General features: G+C 42.0%; 1 protein-coding gene across 7 annotated transcripts in view; it reads right to left on the bottom strand.

Moving 5' to 3' along the window:
* The window catches only part of EPB41L4B (erythrocyte membrane protein band 4.1 like 4B), a 171,825-nt gene extending 153,289 nt beyond the window's left edge, over positions 1-18,536 (bottom strand). For 4 of the 7 annotated variants that reach the window (XM_027644026.1, XM_027644028.1, XM_027644029.1 and 1 more), the window contains exon 1: positions 18,180-18,535. In XM_027644026.1, the coding sequence (XP_027499827.1) occupies positions 18,180-18,473 (294 nt within the window). In that variant the 5' untranslated portion in view covers positions 18,474-18,535. Of the gene's footprint in view, positions 1-18,179 lie in introns of all 7 variants that reach the window. The other 3 variants (XM_027644031.1, XM_027644032.1, XM_027644033.1) reach the window with 3 other exon arrangements.
* Between the last annotated feature and the right edge of the window lie 628 nt (positions 18,537-19,164).

Genomic DNA, 19,164 nt, shown 5'->3' with positions numbered 1-19,164 from the left:
GCCCTATTTAAATAGCATCTTTGAGAAAGGGCATGATTTTAACTTCTTTTGAGCATACTCTTTTAGTTCTGTTCAATCTGTTACCTACATACAAAGCCACTACCAATCAGGTTACATGTCAAGCTGAAAGCAAACGTAAGACTCAGATGACAGCTGAAATCTTGAATGAAATTTAAGGAAGGGAGAGAGGGAGTCAGCCTAGTTTGAACAGGGTACCCGTTTGAATTTGAGGGATGATCAGCTCAGAGAGAGAAACAGAGGAGGAACATGGAAAAGGAAAAGGTGTTTCTTCCTCTCCATAGATTCCCTAACATAAGACTTGGTCAACAACATTAGACTCCACAGCACTATAACAATGGTGCTTTTCAGACCAAGATTATCCTTCAAAAAGCATGCAAAGATGGTAAATTGAAATACTGGAAGCAACACTAACTTTACCTACTCTGTAGTTAGTCACTCAGTGCAGGAAGTACTACAAAGCTTTTACACTTGGCACCTAGCACCCTCAACTAAAGGCAACAGTTTCATAATTAAATGCAGAAACTTAGCAGCAGCGTCAGCCATAGGTAGTGAGGAAGGAAAGGAAGGAGCTTGCCTTCAGCATTTTAGCAACCCTTAGGGCCAACGCAATTCATCAAAAAGAAATGCATTGAGAAATGAGGTATGTCAGTTCCCTATCCATAAACACATGATTATTAAAAGCCATACATAAGCTTATATACACACACACACACATATATATGTAAGCCAAGTTGTAAGCACACAAATAGCAGTGATTTGCCATCTCTATCACAACTGCAGACAGCCCTCCCGCTATGAGCTTGTTTGAATTGCACACCATGTATCTAGCATGTGAAACTGATTTAACAGAAGCCTGCCAATTTACAAGCACACACCTATTTCACTGTGACTGGCAAAACTGCAAAGAAAGTATATTAGAGCATTTTAGATGATGCACAAGATAAGAGTGTTGCACTTAAACTCGACCTATTTTGATTTATGTTACACTGGCAGCGAACTGGTAATTTGTGTGTTTAGACAAGTCATAAAATTATATAAGAAAAGGAGTCTAACAGAATATGTTCAAAGTTTCAAGTCTATTCTGACAGATTTTTAAACTGCAAATTGGTTTTCTCTCCCTCTCAGAATCAACAAATGTTTAACAAGTCTCAAAGAAATCAGAGGGCTTAACTTCATAAATTTGGAATTGCCTCCTCAACCTCAACTCCTCCCTATTAATGTAAAGCACTTGGGCTGGGGGAACTTCAAAAAAAATTTTGTCCAACAATTTACAAAGTTCATGATAGATGTTTGTTTTTCTGTGATTTCAAGTGTGTAACAAGTCACTAATACATAATTAGAATAGCTATAATCTGTCTAGATTAGCTGCAGCACAGACAGATTTGTATTTTAGCAAATTATCAGCTTTGTCTATGCTTTATCACTGTTCTTAACCAAATTCTTCACAGCCAGTTTAATGTAAAAAGACATGTTTTTAATTTAGGCTTATTGGGCGCTCCACAAGGAAAGCTCCTATCTTCCACCCTGCAAGGTTATCACAAGACAGTCACCTCAATCTAATAAAGAATGTCAAAGCAAAAGGAACTTTGTACTGTAACACTGCAATACCTTTAGTCAACTTCCAGTATTTGTGTAAGGTGAAATTCTGCTTCTAGAACAAAGTCCAGACAAAAAAGTACTAGAGCTAAACTGATTTCCTCAATCTGATGTAGTCAAGGGGCTTTGCATCTACAAACTATGTCTTAAGTTTCCAGACTTTACCAAACCAATGTCTCTTGCAGACAGTATTTCAGATCCCATTCTGGCCTATATAAAACTCAAAATTTATTTCCGAATTACAACTGCAGTAGTTTACAGGCACTTTCCACACAAAAATTCCTATAGAGGAATACTGTGGATGCAGAAAGAGCAATCCAGAATCATACCAAGAATCCTGACAAGGCAGTCTTGCTGCAGCTGTTGCACAGATAAGAACTCTGCAAAGTGCACATTCACCATTTCCTCCAAAACACCACACATACATTTCTACCTCAGTCACTGCAGCGCAGTATCTCATGGTTTAAACTGGTAATTTGGCAGACAGGCTGAGATACAGGTGCATACACATCCTTCTGTCATTTTAGTCACAGAGCAAGACAGCTAAAGGCAATAATGTCTTAGGAAATCTCCAGTAATCTTTTTGCAGCAGTTTATCAAAGCCTCAAGTCTTCTGTCCAGATGGGAATTACAGATATTGTCACCTTACTACCCAGACACTATAACACCTCCAAAGATGCTCTGGGAGTATCACAAGAGGAGTATCAAATGCCTGCACCTTAAAATAAATAAAAAATAATTGAAAAAAAAAATCGAATTTTAAATTGGAAACCTTCACCTACAAACACTAAAGCCAGCACTGGCCAGCATGCATTCACCCTTTAAGTTTCCCAGACCAGGAACAAGTTGATCTCCCTCACCCTGAAGTTGCAGCACAACATCCCTGACTGCAAATAGATGCAGGCATGCATATATACAAAGAAGCACCAGATGGCCTGGGAACTCTTTTTTCTTAAGCATTTTGAAAACTGGATTTATCCCACAAGCCATCAAAAGAACACAACTACTTAATCATAAGAAAGGAAATCCTGAAGCAAAACTTTGTTTCTGTGGTTTTCCCCTAAAAAAAAAAAAAAAGCCATGTTTATACAAATGTCTAAAATAGTTGTCTAGTTAAAACGTATCTTTCTAATGTAACTTGTCTATTTGGAGCTAAAAGCATATTTTCCATTGGAAAATTTTTAGCATGATTCCAAACCATATATTTGTGTTTTCAAGATAAATAATTTTCCACCTGCTTCTTAAAAAGCCTTGGTTTAGATCATGCTCTTAAAGAAAGGTTTTTTACATAAATGCAGTAACTTAATAGCTAAACCTTATAAGTTTAATTTGGAAAATGTAACGTGAAGTCAAATTCATCCACAATTTACTTTCCAAGTGAGAGACTAAACTAAAAATAACTGAGGTATCAGAAACAGAAAGATAAAAAATTTTAATGGACATTTTATTCACCATCAAGAATTACTGAATTGGTACCAGCAGCAAGACCCGTTTCTGGAATATCTACAAATAAAGATTTACAGTCATTTTCCCAGAACAGCATGGTTGCCTTTCACCTCACTTGCAGCCAGCCCTAAAGGGATAAGTACTGTAGAAGTACTCCATCACAGGATATCCACATCAAGTAACAACACTAAAACCACCTTTTCAATCGTGGTCCTATTTGAAACTCCAGAGGTAGAACCTAGAAAAAGGTGACCTTCTCTAAAATTCCTAGTATCTTTCTAAATTCCGTATCAGTTTTGTTATTCTTAACAACTCTGGCTCCCTGTTAGATTCCAAAAATAAGAAATAGAGACGGCTGGGTCCAGTCAGCAATAAATTAAAAAATAGCAGCATAATTTATACCACTCACGATGATCTCAAGAAAACTATCTCACAAAACAAGTCTCACTTTTTCCTCCATAAAACTACACTTTTGATTGTATCAATAAGAAACCCTAAATATATTTCTGCAAGTTCTATGACTGTGGAGCAGACAAGCTCTTGAAGATCTAGCTTGAGCTATTTGCCATGATTTCTGTCACTGAACAACACAGTTGCAGCAACTGAGCAGTTATTTCTTCTCCACTTGATACTAATCTGTCTTACTTTGGTGGGGCAGACCAGAAGCACTCACACGACCAAGCTATGAGAGCACTAAGTACATGAATCAAACCATTCCTAAAGTGATTATTTATACCCTCAAGGCCCAACTCAATGACACAAGCATTGTTGAAGCACCTCCACCTTAAAGAGCTTCTGTACCATCTGGTCTTTCCCTACTGCTTGGCCCCTTAGTTATGACATCTTTTTAACATTCAGTGCTGCAAATGCATTTTTTTACAATGAAACATCTCTGGATCTGATCCCTGACCTGGCTTTCAGCACAGCCCCATAAACAACTGAAAGGGTAGGCAGCTGCTACAGCACCAGGATGGGATGAGAATTCAAGAACTTTTTGAACTTGTATTGACTATGGAACACCCGTACTCTCAAAACACAGTCTATGAGACATTCTGGTAAAAGCAATCATAAGCATTCCTAAAATAGATGTGTGTAGTCCAAAGGGGCAGATTTTTTAAGACAATTAATCAAGAAGGGAAGGGAGAGCAGCTAGCCAGAAGTACTGTCACTGCAACCCTGAAGTGTTCTGCTCACAGTCACTCACCAGACAGTTCTCCCTGGGAGGGAACTAATAAAATCACTCCTGCTGAACTTCACGAAATTGGCACAGTAGCAGGAGATGATGGGTCTTGTTGGTTGTTCATACTGATTTGCATCTCTTGGGGATGCAGAACTGCATCAACATGTAGTTGAACTCAAAGAAATCACAAGTTACAAACTGTGAAGAATGTTAAGTTTCACTCACACTCACCAGGTCAAAGACAGTGCCCTGGATTTCAGCAGCACTGCAAGAACTCTGGTGTAACAATAGAAAAACAACAAACTATGAGCTCTCAGTGTAATGTTACAGCCAAGAAAGTAAATACAAGCCATGAATGCTTAACAAGGGAACATTAGGTAGGAAGCCACGCCATTTCATATAACATTCAGCAAACCATTATAACAACATTGCTGTGCCCAGCTCAAACGTCTGCACATTACTCACAGCCAAGCAAAAACTACAAAGCCATTTTTGAGCCTGAAAAGCATTTGCAAATGAATTTTGTTTTGATCTACTTAGAAAAAGACAAGACTAAGAGGTGGCTTGCATGTGAATTTCACATACTTCCATGTGGAGAATATTTTCCCCCATAGTTCCATGACTTTTTGTTGCCTGCCTGTTCAAATACCAAGACAGGGGATAACAGGGACCATAAAAATATCAAATACAATAGAAAACCTACTATTATGCTGACAAGTCCACATACAACCTGAATAAGTAACTGCTTCTCATTAAAGACCCTTAGAGGCAGACAAACTAATGAGATCCAAGGAGAACACTGGTGCTAAAAAAATGACAGGCTAAAAGCATGTTCTTGGAAGAAGTTCTAGAGACTGATCAGGGAAGGGGAACAAATTAAGTGCACAATGACCCTTTCTGACCTGAAACAAATCTACCTATTCATTTACAAATCATCTACCTGACTAACTCTCCAATATAATGAACAAATGATGTCTAGGGAGAACAGTCAGTTGACTTCCATTTAATATCATCCTAACAGCCTTAGCAAAAGATGTTAAAAGGAGGAATAAACAGGAACAGAGACAGCTGGAACATTTGCTAGCTACTAACCCAAAACAAATTTTCTTAGTTAGAAAACACAATAGCTCTGTCAGAAGTAGCAATGAAACTGCCAGGTTTTTTTGGGGGGTCAGTCAGTGATTTTCTGCACATATTTCATTCTAACAATTCCCTTTGAAAAATAATTGCCTATGAAAACAAGAAATTCTGTTAGTATGTATAAGTTCACATTCATTTAGTCAGGCCATAAGAAAAACATCTACCTCCCTATTCAAGCACAAAAGTACAAAAATATGCACCATAAATCCTAGCTACCTCAAACATCAAATCCATTCCACTCCTTACCGCCACCAGGAACCAGTAGGCTCACAAGGGCTTTTGAGGTACAAAAGCCACATTAAGTAACACCATAAATTCATTTAGTTCTGAAACCAAAGCTAAGGCAAGATTGCCTATGGTGCCATTTCTGGATTTATAACCTATCCTTCAGCGATAAAACCATTCCAAGTGGTTTACTAGCACTGTTGATTATGTCCGTGCACAAGACAGAAACAGAAGTATACTCCAAAGTATGCATTTTTCTGACTGCAGAACCACAGAGTCATCAAGTTGGAGAAGACCTCCAAGATCCAGTCTAAACACTAACCTAACGCTGCCAGGTCCACCCCTAAACCACGTATCTAAGCATCACATCTACGCATTCTTTTGAATACATCCAGGGATGGTCATTCCACCACTTCCCTACGTATCCCGGTCCAGTGTTGACAAGCCTTTCAGCAAAGAAATTTTTCCAAACATCAAATCTAAACCTCCCCTGGCACAACTTGAGGCCATTTCCTCGTTTCCTTTCAGTTGAGACACTGGACATGAGACCAACCTTCACCTGTCTACAACCTCCTTTCATGTGGTCGTAGAGAGCAATAAGGTCCTCCCCCTGAGCCTCCTAGAACATCAGCCCCACACCCAGTCTCCCATTCCCTAGTTCACCTCTCAAAGAGCCTCCACTGTCATCTGTGCAGAGGCAGAGAGTACCCAAGTTTGGGATCCCACAGAAGATATTTCTCAAGCAAAGCAGACAACAGTCTTGGAAGTAAATAAAGTAGTCACATCTTGTCCCTCTCGAATTGCATTGGATTCATCTTTTGCTTTCAGGGACATTTTTTCAGCACCACAAACTGGTGTTGGATTGCACAGGGTCAGTCAACTATCTGCTGTTTGTTTTCAATGAGCGCTTTCACATCATGTACAAGACTACAGAAACAAAAGTAGTTCATCTTCCATGTCACCTGTATCAGCTCTGCAATGCAGACAGACTATTGCACCATTTAACAAATTAGTTAAAAAAATCTCCAGTTTTCTAAGACTCACAAAAGGAAAACTGGGAGAGAAAAGCTTTCTTAAAACACAGGGACCTGGAGTCTGATCCAAAACCTGTGCAAGGAAAGGAGGCGGCACTGTTCAGAGTAGTCCTGCCTGTAGGGAGAGTGCCTCAGGCCTGGGACTTTTCATGAGATCTATATTTGGTAGTTCTCACGAGTCATCCAATGCTGCCCTAGTCTTGACAGCCTTATCTTCTTAATGAGGTCAGTGCATATACAATAAAGAGGAATTCGTATTCTTTAAACATTTCCCTATCTTCCTCACAACTCAAACACTCCTTTGTCCTGTAGCTTGCAAAAAACCCCAGCTTTTACGAACACCTTGCTGAAGATTTTGGTATTATGTAAAAGCTCTGACTCAAGCTAAGAAGTAACTTTTGATTTCAGTGAACAGTAAAATGCCTTGGAAATCACGAATGCAAAAGAAACAAAGTTCATTTTGAGGTCTACCCTTTAAGACAACACTTGCCCTGCAACTTGTCCACTTTCAAAAGCTCCTGAAAGTCACAGTGAGCTCACACAGAGGTGTCACACAGAGGTTCTTCAGGCTATTTTCTCCTCCTAGAAAGCTTCCAGCACTCAGCTTACCGAAACAACTGGGAAAGTTCTCCCCTCCTGGTATTAAAAAAATGCAACTTTTACTGGGAACAGTCTGCTTTCTGAAACCAACTTCTAATGAACAACATTTTCTATTTATGAAAGATCATATCTTTTTGCTTTGTTTGACAATTTTTCAAGATTCTGATCATGCTGGAAATGTTATCAGATGATCTGTTTCGCTTTGTCACAGTAAGATAAAATTCTTAAAGAAGAACAGTTAATAACATGGAGGGGGACAAAATCATGGCCATAGTAATGTTCTGAAAGCAAAACTTTTGCTGAAAAAGATGATTTTTTTAAAATATACTTTATGATCAAATCATAAAGCAAAATATCCTGGGTGTTTAATGTGAAAATACATCAAAATCCAAGCACACAAATTGAAAAATGAGAATATCTGGTGGAAAATTTCAATAGCAGCAAAGAAAACCCACTTGGTTTTTGTTTCACAGCACTCAGTTTTTCTATTCCCACTCCCTTCTGAGAAATGCAGTCATCAACTTAGGCCTATTTTTTTGCTAATATACAGGCAAATGTTCCAATTCCTTCCTCATTTTTTCCATCCTTAAACATCTTTATTTTCCAAAGCCAGAAATGACACATCAGAATATTTTCCTATAGGATAAATTTATAACACAGATAGTGCATCAACATGCTACATAGGTAAAAGGCAATTGTAAACAATACCAAAAAAAGAGGGGATAGCTCAGAGAATTTAAGGGAAAATGTGAAGGCAGTAGGTGAATAGCCTCATCATGTTTCCCATTCTAAATTTAAGGCTACTATATAAAATATTTGATGCTGAGATTATTTCCTCCTAGATTGACCTCCCAAAACATATTAAACACCTTTCATGAACTAAAACCCACACCTCTCTAATGCCCCAAAGGCTTCCCCACTTTCACACCTAAAAACAAGGATTTGATTTCATATAAGTTTTGCAACAGTTCATTGAGAAAAGCCAACTGTGAAACATCATTGTATGAGAGGAAGGGTATGAAGGGACAGAGAACAGACATACAGGCAGACAACAGCTTAAGCAATCAGCTTAAAGGAGAAAAGGAAAAGTGCTAGTCAACATCTCATGGCTTCACTCGCCTCTGTAAAAGAAATTAGCAATTTCTGCTGTCTTAGTAAGCAAGTTCCCCCATTAAAAAGAAAACCCCCTCAAAATTAACATCTTCTAATTAACTGGAAGTCAAGAACAGAACTCCAGCGCGCTGCTGAGAGCTGCATGAAGAATTAATTGTGCAACACAGACACTGGGCACACGCAGAGCCACCCTGCAGCTGGGTGTTGCCAGCTGCAGCTCACAACGTGGCCTTGGCAGCCGAGACTCGTGGGCAGACTCGAGACTGTAGGAGCGGTCACAGAACAGGGCTGGAAACGCTCCTCCTCAGGGAAAGGGGATGTCAGTCAAAAAGAAGAAAACATCCTGCCACCCTCTCTTCATTGCTGAACAGCAGGGAAAGAAACTAAATCACACCCAGTAACATGAAATAGCAGGAAGAGGGAGGAAACGAAGTCTTTTGCACAATAAAGTTATACTGCTGCATTATTAAAACAGCTCTTTCTTCCATAGAACTACAGCAGGATACCTGAATTCACATCAGTATACATCAGCATCCAAAGACCACAACATGAGAGAAACGTGGACACCACCCATGCACCACTCTGGACTTTACACTTGCAGGGTGCTGCCTTTCCTAGCAATACGACCTACTTTGAAGAATATCACCCCTCTTCACTTATTTGCTTAACTCAAAGAGATAACAGACTCACCATTCATCATCTCTCAAAGCAAAGCACTCATGGAAAGTTCATTATTCGGGAAGGATTTCTATTCAGCAAGTAGCCTGAATGTAAAACTTACATATTGAGGATCAGCATCTCCACTGAATAGTGATCTTTGTTGCAACACAACGACTGTACAGAGTACTGGTGTGTTCAGACCTGCTTATAAAAATGGAAGTTCTTGGATTCAGTCTTTTTACATAAATGTAAGCTCTCAATTTAAAACCATACAATTATGACAGATCCAGGAACTACTAATAAGGTATGAAAGAGATTTATTTAAACAACAGAAAGCAGCCTTGACCAATTCTGGATGGAAACAAAGGAAAAGGAAAAACTTCATAGGACTGCTTCTCTTCTCAGAGAATTTATAAAATATTTGCTTGCACGGTTAAAGCAGGTAACATTTGGGCATTAGGTAATTTTGTATGGACTTAATATCAACAAAAAAAGATGTGATGCAGTTAGCCTGTTTATGTTATCTATCAATAATAAAATGAGAATTTGCTTACAGCCTAGGATAATTTTAAAGCTCAACATAGGTAAGTCAAATTTCCTATCATCTAATACATAACCTAAAAGGTCTCAAACAGTGAAATATACACAATAAGAAGCTTTAAACTTAAAAATGGGAAGCAGTATCCTTGTTTTGTCTCAGTTTAGGCCAAAAAAAGAAACAAGTTATTTCCCCAGTCAAGACTGCTAACTACAAAAATCCTCTCAAGTCCACATATTTTATATAGTTACAATATACCAATGAAATAACTCATAAAATCAATTACTAGTGCTACAAAGAACTACCGTGAAAAGTATTATTTTCAGTAGCTACAAAAGAATTAAACCTTGGATAAGTTATCCTTTGAAATAATGTTGCAGTCTACAATAATTTAATTACAGGTCACAATCCCTAAGTTATAACACTGCTTTTCTAACCGTATATTTGATGCCGCCATGTTCATATAAATTCAAGTTCTTCAAAGGAAAGGACCAACATTCTCCACGTATTTGTGTGAAGTTACCTGTTATATTTCACAAACATTAAACTGGATTGTCTATTAGGATTTCCAGTTTATCACACAAACGGTACCACATGCATTAAAATCATGAAATACAGTAACATCTAAATTCAATGTGTTTGTCAGTATACTTAAAAAAAAAAAAAAAGAAAGAAAAAGACAACATTTGGTATTTGTTTGGATAAACTATCTGTGGTTCCATAACAACAAGGAAGGGAAATAATCTGAATCTGTACAGATCAAAAACAAACAGCCAACATACATTAACTCTTAATATTCTTCATGCTTCATAGTTGGAGTCTGGGTCTGGAACTTCAACAAATATATCAAAATAACCTCATCACAATATAGCTAATGGTCCAGGACATATTTAAATTGATGCACAGAAATAAATGGAAATAGCAAATCAAATGAAGAGCAGATGGTCACTCTAAACACTTCATTATCCTCCAACCCTTTTATTTCTAATGCAGAAAGAATAAAAGAACATATACCATAGTCTGCATTGGAAAACAAAACCTAAAAAAACTCCATGTATTTCTCAAGTAATTAAAATAAACCAACTAACCCAGCAACACTGTACGATCAGTTAACAGCTGTTGAGTTCATCCTTCTAGTAAAAAAAGAAAATATTTGTACTTATCTTTATATTTACTTTCCAAAGGGCCTACAAACTCAATGACGTATATGTTCTCCCTGCTTCTCTCAACCTCCTTCCCTTCAACATAATTTGAGTTTTCAGCTCTGTTTTTGTTGTCCTATATGAAACTATGCATTTTTAAAGTGTGGAGGTTTAACCTTTGAGCTATTTCACCAATAGCTACCAATGACCCCTTGTGCACTTGTGACAAACGTGGGTAGAGCCCTCCCCAAATCTTCGTTCACAAAGCCCACTCATGATGATGACCAATGTTCCCCTAATGTCAGCTCTACAACTGGGAATGTTCGTGACAAGCAGCCCTCACCTGCACCATTTGTGCCCTAATAGACAAGGCACTTCCATTAGTCAAGCTAACTGAACAAGTTGCTGAGCCAGTCACAGGCCCCTGGTCACAGCTGGGAAATTGAATTTTCCTGGGGAAGGAAGAGGACTGAGGAGCGTTACAAATTTCTGACAACTGCAGAGAAACATAGAAAATTTCCAAACTAGTAAAAGAGAACGGGACAGAGAACTATGCTCAAGGCCCGAAGCAGAAGGAAGCAGACCTCTAGTGCTCTTTAAAGTGCCTCCTAGAAGAGATCTTCCATTACAAACTGTTTCACAACAAACCCACAAAACTAAAAGAAATCTGCTCTTATTAACATGAAAGTTCATTGGATATCATGCTAGTAATATAGATGATATCCACACAGAAAAAGTATAGAGAATTGCTCAAGGAAGAGACTGCAAATGAGAAGGATGGGTGGAAACAGTTGGGAATTTAAAAACAGAAGCCCTGAATTGCAAAATGGACTTATGCTTGAAGAAGGTGAGACATTAAATGAAGCTAGCCTCTCAGAGAAAGTTACAGGAAAAAAGGTATTTACAGAGGGACTACAACAGAAGCACAAGGAAGCACACGAAAACAAAAAGTATGTGCAGAGAAGCAGGAATAGAGATAGCTGTCCCCTTCCTGTTTCAGAAAAGAAATTTTATATATAATTTCTAGTTTCTTTAACTTTTCAGCCTGTTTCTTCCTGTACCATCTTCAGCAATCCAAGCAAAACCAGTCCTCTGTTTGCTCTCATATATGGACTGCACTTTCAAAGTCTCTTTGCTCCTATTTCCTGCCTCGTATGAACTTCTTAAATGCTCAGAGGTTCTTTTTCCTCTTCAGGACTACTACTAAGAACACGAGGCTACAAGGTTTGCCACCAAGCAGTCTAGTCTAGAACACACTCTCTGGAAGAAAAACCCAAATGTATTAGATGCACACTATTGACAAAAAAAAAAAATCTCTATATTGTCAAACTGCTTCATAAGTTTACTTCTTATTGACCATCTCCCTTCAAATCCACAGTGGTCTTCAATGTTCATAATCACACAACTGAGACCAGTGCAAACATCTGCTACTGAAATGCATTTCTGTGCTAATAAACAAGAAGCCCAGCCACCCACACTGACATTTCACATGGTTAGTCTCCTAAGCACAGCTGTCTTCTAGCCCATTGCAAAAAGGATACTGAAAGAATGCATGCAACAACCTTATCTTCTCCCCATCTCTCCTCACACATAAGCTCTTCTTCAGAGAATTAGTGCAGGTGCTCATACTTTTCTATTTTCATTACACTATTCTCATCATTGGCTTTCTCCCTCACTGGTTGTCAGCGCTTCGCAGTAGCACTCCCATTATCCTGTCTATCTCTATTGCACTGAAAAATTGTATTGGTTTTCATTAGTAACTAATGGAACTCACAAGAAGAATTTATCTAACATAAGCCAAAACCAAACACTGTTTTTTGTCTTCCTCTTCTACTGCGTACTGTTGCAATGTCTTTTATCTGCTGTAGATTTATTGGGGATGTTTGGCAAGCTTAAAATTCCCTCTTCTCTCTCAAGAACCTAACATTGTGCATTTCTGAAGCACGGCTGCAGTCACATGTGCATACCCCATCTTGTTTCTATCTCTCTGGGACTGTGTATGTTCCCGATTCTGTACGTGATTCTACTATGAATGCCTTTCACACACCTTCAGTATACACAGCAATGCATCAAGGCATATGGAACAGGGATAACATAATTAAAGGCTATTACTAGAAGATAACACACTGAGCTCTAGCTGCAGCTATTTAATCAAAGCTGCAAGGTACTGAAAAGGCATTTCAACATGAACTGAAGAAGCAAAAATACCCAATGCCTTCTACCTATGGAGCTTGATGAGTTTATGAAGAGGATTACTGGTGCTGGTGCTCACAGGAGCTCATGAACGTGAGAGGCCTTTCACTTTCCAGTGTTGCAAATACGCTTTTTACATTTTCCAGCAAGTACTCTAATTTTTTGTTGTTGAAAAGTAACTTCTGCATAAAGAAGGCATTTTATCAATTTCATAAGTAATAAAAGCTTTAAGGAATGAATTAAAAATCCCATTCCCCATCTGATGTAATATATCTGTTTGGAGGTCAGGGGGTGGGGTAACTCCTCAGTTAGGAAACTCTAGAGCACAACTTCAGTTTCAGTGTCTACATGCATATTAGTGCATTTCTCTAGACTTAATATTCACAAAATGTCATTTGGAAATCATATGTGATGTGAAAGAAAGAAAAAATGAGTAGCACTTCTCTCACAATATTTTTATCAAGTGAAATACACTAACAAATAATTATAAGATAGACATGACTGCTCAAGAGTTAATTTTACATTTACATTCGATGTAAGCATACAGGCCAGATAGTAAATTTTGCTATGTTCGTGTTACTCCAACAAGAAAAGAATACAACACACAGCAGACCAGAGATTAAGAAACAGTATTCAAGAACATTTACTATTCCTATCCTGAAGTGTTTCCATAGCAGCCGAAACAATTATTAAAACAGATACACCAAAAGGAAGGCAAAGAAATAATATGAAAGCTATCTATCTGAAAATAATTCACAAATTTGAAGAGTTATATTTTACTTGTTCATTAAGCTAATCATTAAACATTACATACTTTCTAATTCATCACACAGGTCTTTGAAGTGATGTTCACAGCAGCACAGAAATTTATTAGAGCAAGGAGATTTTTAGAAAGCAGTATTTATGACAGACAACATGTTGACTGCTGTGGATTCACATCACAGAAAATGTAAGGTATCCTAGATCTGCTTTGCAGGACAAAGATTTTCATACTGGAGTAAGTTCACTGTTTGTTCCTTGTTTTATCCCATTTTAGACTACAGAAACCCAAGGACACCCTACATGTGTTCATTCCCCTCCTGCCCTCCCACAGCTTATCACAGAATACTGTTTTCAGTGGCCTTAAGAAAAGGGACGTTAATTCCTGCTACTCTGGACAGTGCCACTAAATAGCCATCTTTCATATCCACCCTTTAAGCTTTTATAAGATACACCTAATTAAAAATCAGAGACTCAGATTCAGAAATGCAAGCAATCATATCTTGTTAAGATATGTTAAGAAAAATTTGGTTTTTTGGTTTCATCTGCGAGTCATCTATAGACTGCCCATCTGTGTATTAACTAGCAGGCACCATCAGCCCTGCCCAAATGTCAATGCTCTTTCCTTGCATTCTTTCTGTAAGAACACAGCATCATCCATAACCAGTTTTTCTTTTATTAAAGTCATGAGTCTGTCAGAAGAACAGAAGCAAGACTGTTTTGACAACAGTGAGTAAAGTGGCCTTCCATCTGCCTACAGCTGAGTTACAAACTCTAAACAGCTAACAGTCTCCAGTGTAAGTGAGGATGCAACACAAAGGTACTAGACAGGTTCCCAGTGGTAAAAAGAAATACACCAATAACTATGTGTGAGGGAGGAGGGATGGTTTCTAATGTAAGTGTTTTTCTCCTTGCGTCAGTTCTCATCACTAGATTTCAGATGCGCAGACATGGTGTCAGGTCAAGAAGAAGTAATGACACCATTTATGTTCCCCTTCCCATGGGAAATCACCCCACAGCAACAAAACTGGTCAACTGCCACTCACTTCTATACAACAGATTCAACCTTAATAGCATTTCACATTCAATACAGGGCCCTGAGGAACTCATGGATTTAAAAAGCCATCCAGTGCATTACTCTGTTTAGAAAGAATACTTTCAAAGTACATGATTCTTGCCTTAAGAGTGAAGAAAAAAAGCCAGCATCATTAAGCAATCCTTGAAATTTCATGCAAGAAGTTGAGTGTAGAAACCATTATGCAGGGGTATCTGGAGTGCTCAGAACAATTTTATGTTGACATTTGTGTGGGGACAGCTGGGTAGGAAACAAGTTTGTGAAAGCTGGAGAACACCTACAAATGACACAGCACGTAGAAGGGCAGGCTAGCAGATGGGGTAGTCCGAGGGTACTGAATATGCAATAAAAAGAATAAAATGCAAATGTCCCAGAAGAAAGAGGGTGGGGAAATGCAGATAAAGAAAGGTGACTCTAGTCTAAATATTGTTACACAGCCTAGAGAACAAGCTAAGGAAGGACTTGGAGATCGGGGTTGATCTCTACTTCTGTTACCACCATGAACTGACAAAAGTTTACCAGATGTGTACTTTCTGACACAGATACTATCACATAAATTACAACGTTAACCACAAAGACAGTTATCAATCAGTAGATTGTACTGATGTAGGATTAATTTCTCCCACAGCACCATCACCCCCCACATACAAGAAAACACTGTGGCAGAACCTGATGCATTTAACCTAGCCAAAAGTGTCAGGGGTTTAGCTTTATCAGAATACTAAAAAAAAACTGAACATTTTTTCCACACATATAGTTAGCTTTCCTTCAGTCACATCTTTTCTGTCATTCCTCCACACAAGCAGAGACCCTGTAGTCTTTGAAATCCAATAAACCTTTCAATTGGTTCTAAATGAGGTCTTAAGATAGCCCAAAAAGTTGTAGTTGCACGAGTGTTGTGTTCTATTGGCAAGTTCCTTTTCTCAGTAGAAAGACAACAGGGGTGTAATGTCAGCAGCCAGTAAAAAGAGCATATTTTACAGATGTCAGTATCTCCTGATATAAGTGCTTGCAAACACAATCAGGAGCACCGTGACATCCTCTGCAATCATCTCCATACTTGACTTCATGAATAAGCTGTTCATTGGTGATGAAGCCCACATTCCCTTCTTTTCATAAAATTTGAGCTGAAATGAATACACTATTTTTTTAATGGAAAAGATGCTACTCAATTCATTCAGCTTAACCAGTCCTGTACCATAGCTTCTGAGCATTAAACCACGTTCTGTTTCAGGCCCTAATCCCATAACATCATCTAGAGCTGCAAAGCTCAGAGAAACTTTACTGATCAACTTCTATAAATGGTGAAACGCCTCTTTCAGTTTTCCACTCTCAGTGTGGGTGTTACTTTCCGTGAAAGAAAGGGAAAAACACATGAGGAACAGATATTTAATTCAACAGAACAGTTTTTAATCCTCAAAACATTGGATAGCTATTACAAGTTTCAAAGTTCTCCACTAGTCTAGGATTTTTGTGGAAAAAAAAGCCAACTTCTTACTCTGGACAAATGAACTACAACCACCACAGGTGCAGCTCACATTTTGAAAACACTGGCAAACCTAGGTTTCATTTGTAAGTCGATTCAAGCAACAATGCTCCACAGCTTCTCTACTGGGCCAGCAGATACTTCCATATATTTTCATCACTCAAGGACTAAGAGTGCCATTACCTCATTTTCTGATACTACAAAAACCTCAGACTGTCTTAAACAGGCTCTACAGCAAAAGCTGACCTCTGATAAATTAGAGTATAACCTTAAGCAAAATATTTACTGAGCTTATCGACACAGACCTCTATAAGTAAACTCTTAGCATGCTGATAACAATCATCGAGTCTACTTTAGAAAAGATTTGTGCAGAGATGTTAGGAAGAGTGCAGCAAGTTGTGAAGGAGATGTGAGGAGAGGAAATATATTAGCATTTCAAATATCTGGAAATGTACGATGCAGCCTGTAAGGCAAGGGAGGCCTGATAATGCTGGAGCAAGTATCTCTAGGTGGCTCCGTTCACATACTTCTGTATTAACATGTAAGAGTCTTACTCAATCTCTTCGGTTTCTTTTAAGCAGAAACAACAGGGTTGCCAAATTCCATGTTTTAGGGAAATGATGCCAATACATACAGATGATTGTTATAATGAAAGGCAGCTAACAAGAGTCTAAGTGTACTCTGAAAAAAACTCTTTCACACTGCTGGATATTAAGGTAGGGCACAATTTCTCAGGTTGTTACAGTCATTATTAAGTTCTCCCACCTGTTTTTGTAGACCAAGTTAGTGGCTGGTGTCAATTTGGGTTGAAATGGAAAAAAGATCAAATGTTTTTCAAACATGATCAACTTCCATACTATTTCATGGGAAAACTTGCGCTTCAAGAGGGAGGGAACAGGTCAGCAAAAAAGAACAGGTGTTGAGTATTTAGCAGCTGTGAGGAATGAAAAACTAACCTGTAAATAACCGACACGCACCGTGCAGCTGCCTTTAGGGGACACACAACGGGGTTCTGGGGATGCTGAAACACCTACAAACGCGGTACAACCTCACCGAGTAGGCGCAAACAACACGCGCACAGCCCCGCAGGCCGGCAACGTCCCTTCCTCATTCCTGCTGTACAGCGACAGGAGGGGAAAAAGTTCAGCGCCAGCACCGTACCCGCGCCCGCGGGGCCGGGCCTGGCCTGCCCGCCCGGGTGTGCCCCGGAGCCGCCCGGGATTACCCCGGACCTCGGTCCCGCACCTGGGCGCCACGGGACGGGGGCAGCGCCTCGGGCATGCCCACGGCGGGAGGCAGCGCCGTCCCTTCAGCGGGGGTGTTGGAAAACAAGAACTAAAGAGGAGGAGGAGACCTTCGACACGGCGGGGGCAGCGCGGCCGCGCCTCGCTCGCCCCGCGGTGCCACAGGTGCTGCGGGGCTGGGGGCTGCAAGCCGGACGGCAGCGAGGCCGAAGGCACCGCTCCCCCATCCAGCAGTCCGTGGTGCCCCCATGCCCGGCAGTACCGTCGGGCGGGGTCTTCGGGCAGCCTCCCCGCACCAGCTGGGGACACGCACAGGTAGTGCCCCGCACCGCAGGGACGACCCCTCCCGGGAGAGGCGCCGCTGAAGGCACCGCTGCAGGGGGCTGGTTTTTGGCTGCGGAGGGGAGGAGGAGAGCAGGTGCTCACCTCCCCGCTCGCTCGGGGGAGAGGGGAGAAGGACGCAGATGGCTCCAGCCGGCAGGACGGGGGCGGGCGGCGGTCATGGCGGGGAGGCGCCGCGCACCTGGCAGCAGGTGCACGCAGGCGGGGAGGGCGGCGAGGAGGACGAAAGTAGCGAGGCTTTCCCGGAGAACCGCGCCTGTTGTGCGGCCGGGGGGGGGCACTCACAGGTGCCCGTCGCCAGGGAGAGGGGGACGATGCGGAGGAGGGTAGAAGGTAGCTGCTGGCGCTGTTTTGCAGGAGGGGGAGGCGAGCGCACGCTACTCACCGGCAGCTCCACGTTGACTTCGGTCCCGTCCAGAAGAAGGACGCGGCACTGCAGCACCGGCTTGCTGCCGCCGGCCGCCGGGATGTGGACGGGGGCTCCGGCGCTGTGCACGACCCCTCCGGGGTGCGGCGAGGAGGGGAAGCCTCCCGAGCCGACGGCGGCGGCTCCTCGCAGCCCCCCGTCCCGCTCGTCCCCCTCGCCGCCGAGCCCACCTCGCCCGGCCCCGCGCCCGGCTCCTCGCCCGTAGCGCTGCATCGAGCGCCGGCCAAAGGTCCTGCGCAGGAACCGCAGCATCCTGGGGGCGCCCTGCCCGGCCGCTCACACCCCCAATCCCGCAGCTCCGCGCCCGGCCCCGCGGCGCCTCCCAGAGCAACGCAGCAGCGCCGCCCGCCGGGAGCCAGCCCGCGCCGGGCGCCGGCCGGACCGCCCCGCCCGCCTGCTCCGCCCTCTGCAGCGCCGCCCGGCTCCGGCACCGCCACGGCGGGGCGGGGCGGGACGCGGCCCCTCCTGCCACCGCCCACCGGGATGGGGGACTGGCGCGGCGGGCAGGGGGAGCTGCTGAGGCGGGCGGTGGGCGGCCACCTGCGGGGGTGGTCGGGGCGGCTGCGGCGAGAGCTCCGCAGCACGGCTCGGCGCTTTGCCCCGCCGCGCTGCTCTTCCAGCAACTACCCCGCCGCCGGCCGGTGGGGCGGTGTCTGTGTGACAACCCCTCGCCACCGCCCCCGGGCCGGGGAGGGGACCGAGGCGGCAGGGGCGCGGAGCCTCTCTCCCCTGGCCGGGCTTGCCGAGCGACCCCGTTCTTCGCGCCGAGCACTTTGCGCTGCCCCCGCCTCGCGTCCCTCCCGCGCCCGGTCTGCCGGTCCCGCCCCTTTGGACAGGCGGGAGAGGAGATGGGGGGAATTATTTGCGAAATATAAAAAAATACAAGGCGGGAGGGGGGATGGGGAAGTGGGCGCAGGCAGAAGGACGCATCTCGCCGGTGCTG

This window comes from Corapipo altera, unplaced genomic scaffold (genome assembly GCF_003945725.1).
Source record: "Corapipo altera isolate COAL_440 unplaced genomic scaffold, ASM394572v1 24b, whole genome shotgun sequence".
Lineage (NCBI taxonomy): Eukaryota > Metazoa > Chordata > Aves > Passeriformes > Pipridae > Corapipo > Corapipo altera.
This window is presented reverse-complemented; position numbering and strand designations above follow the sequence as displayed.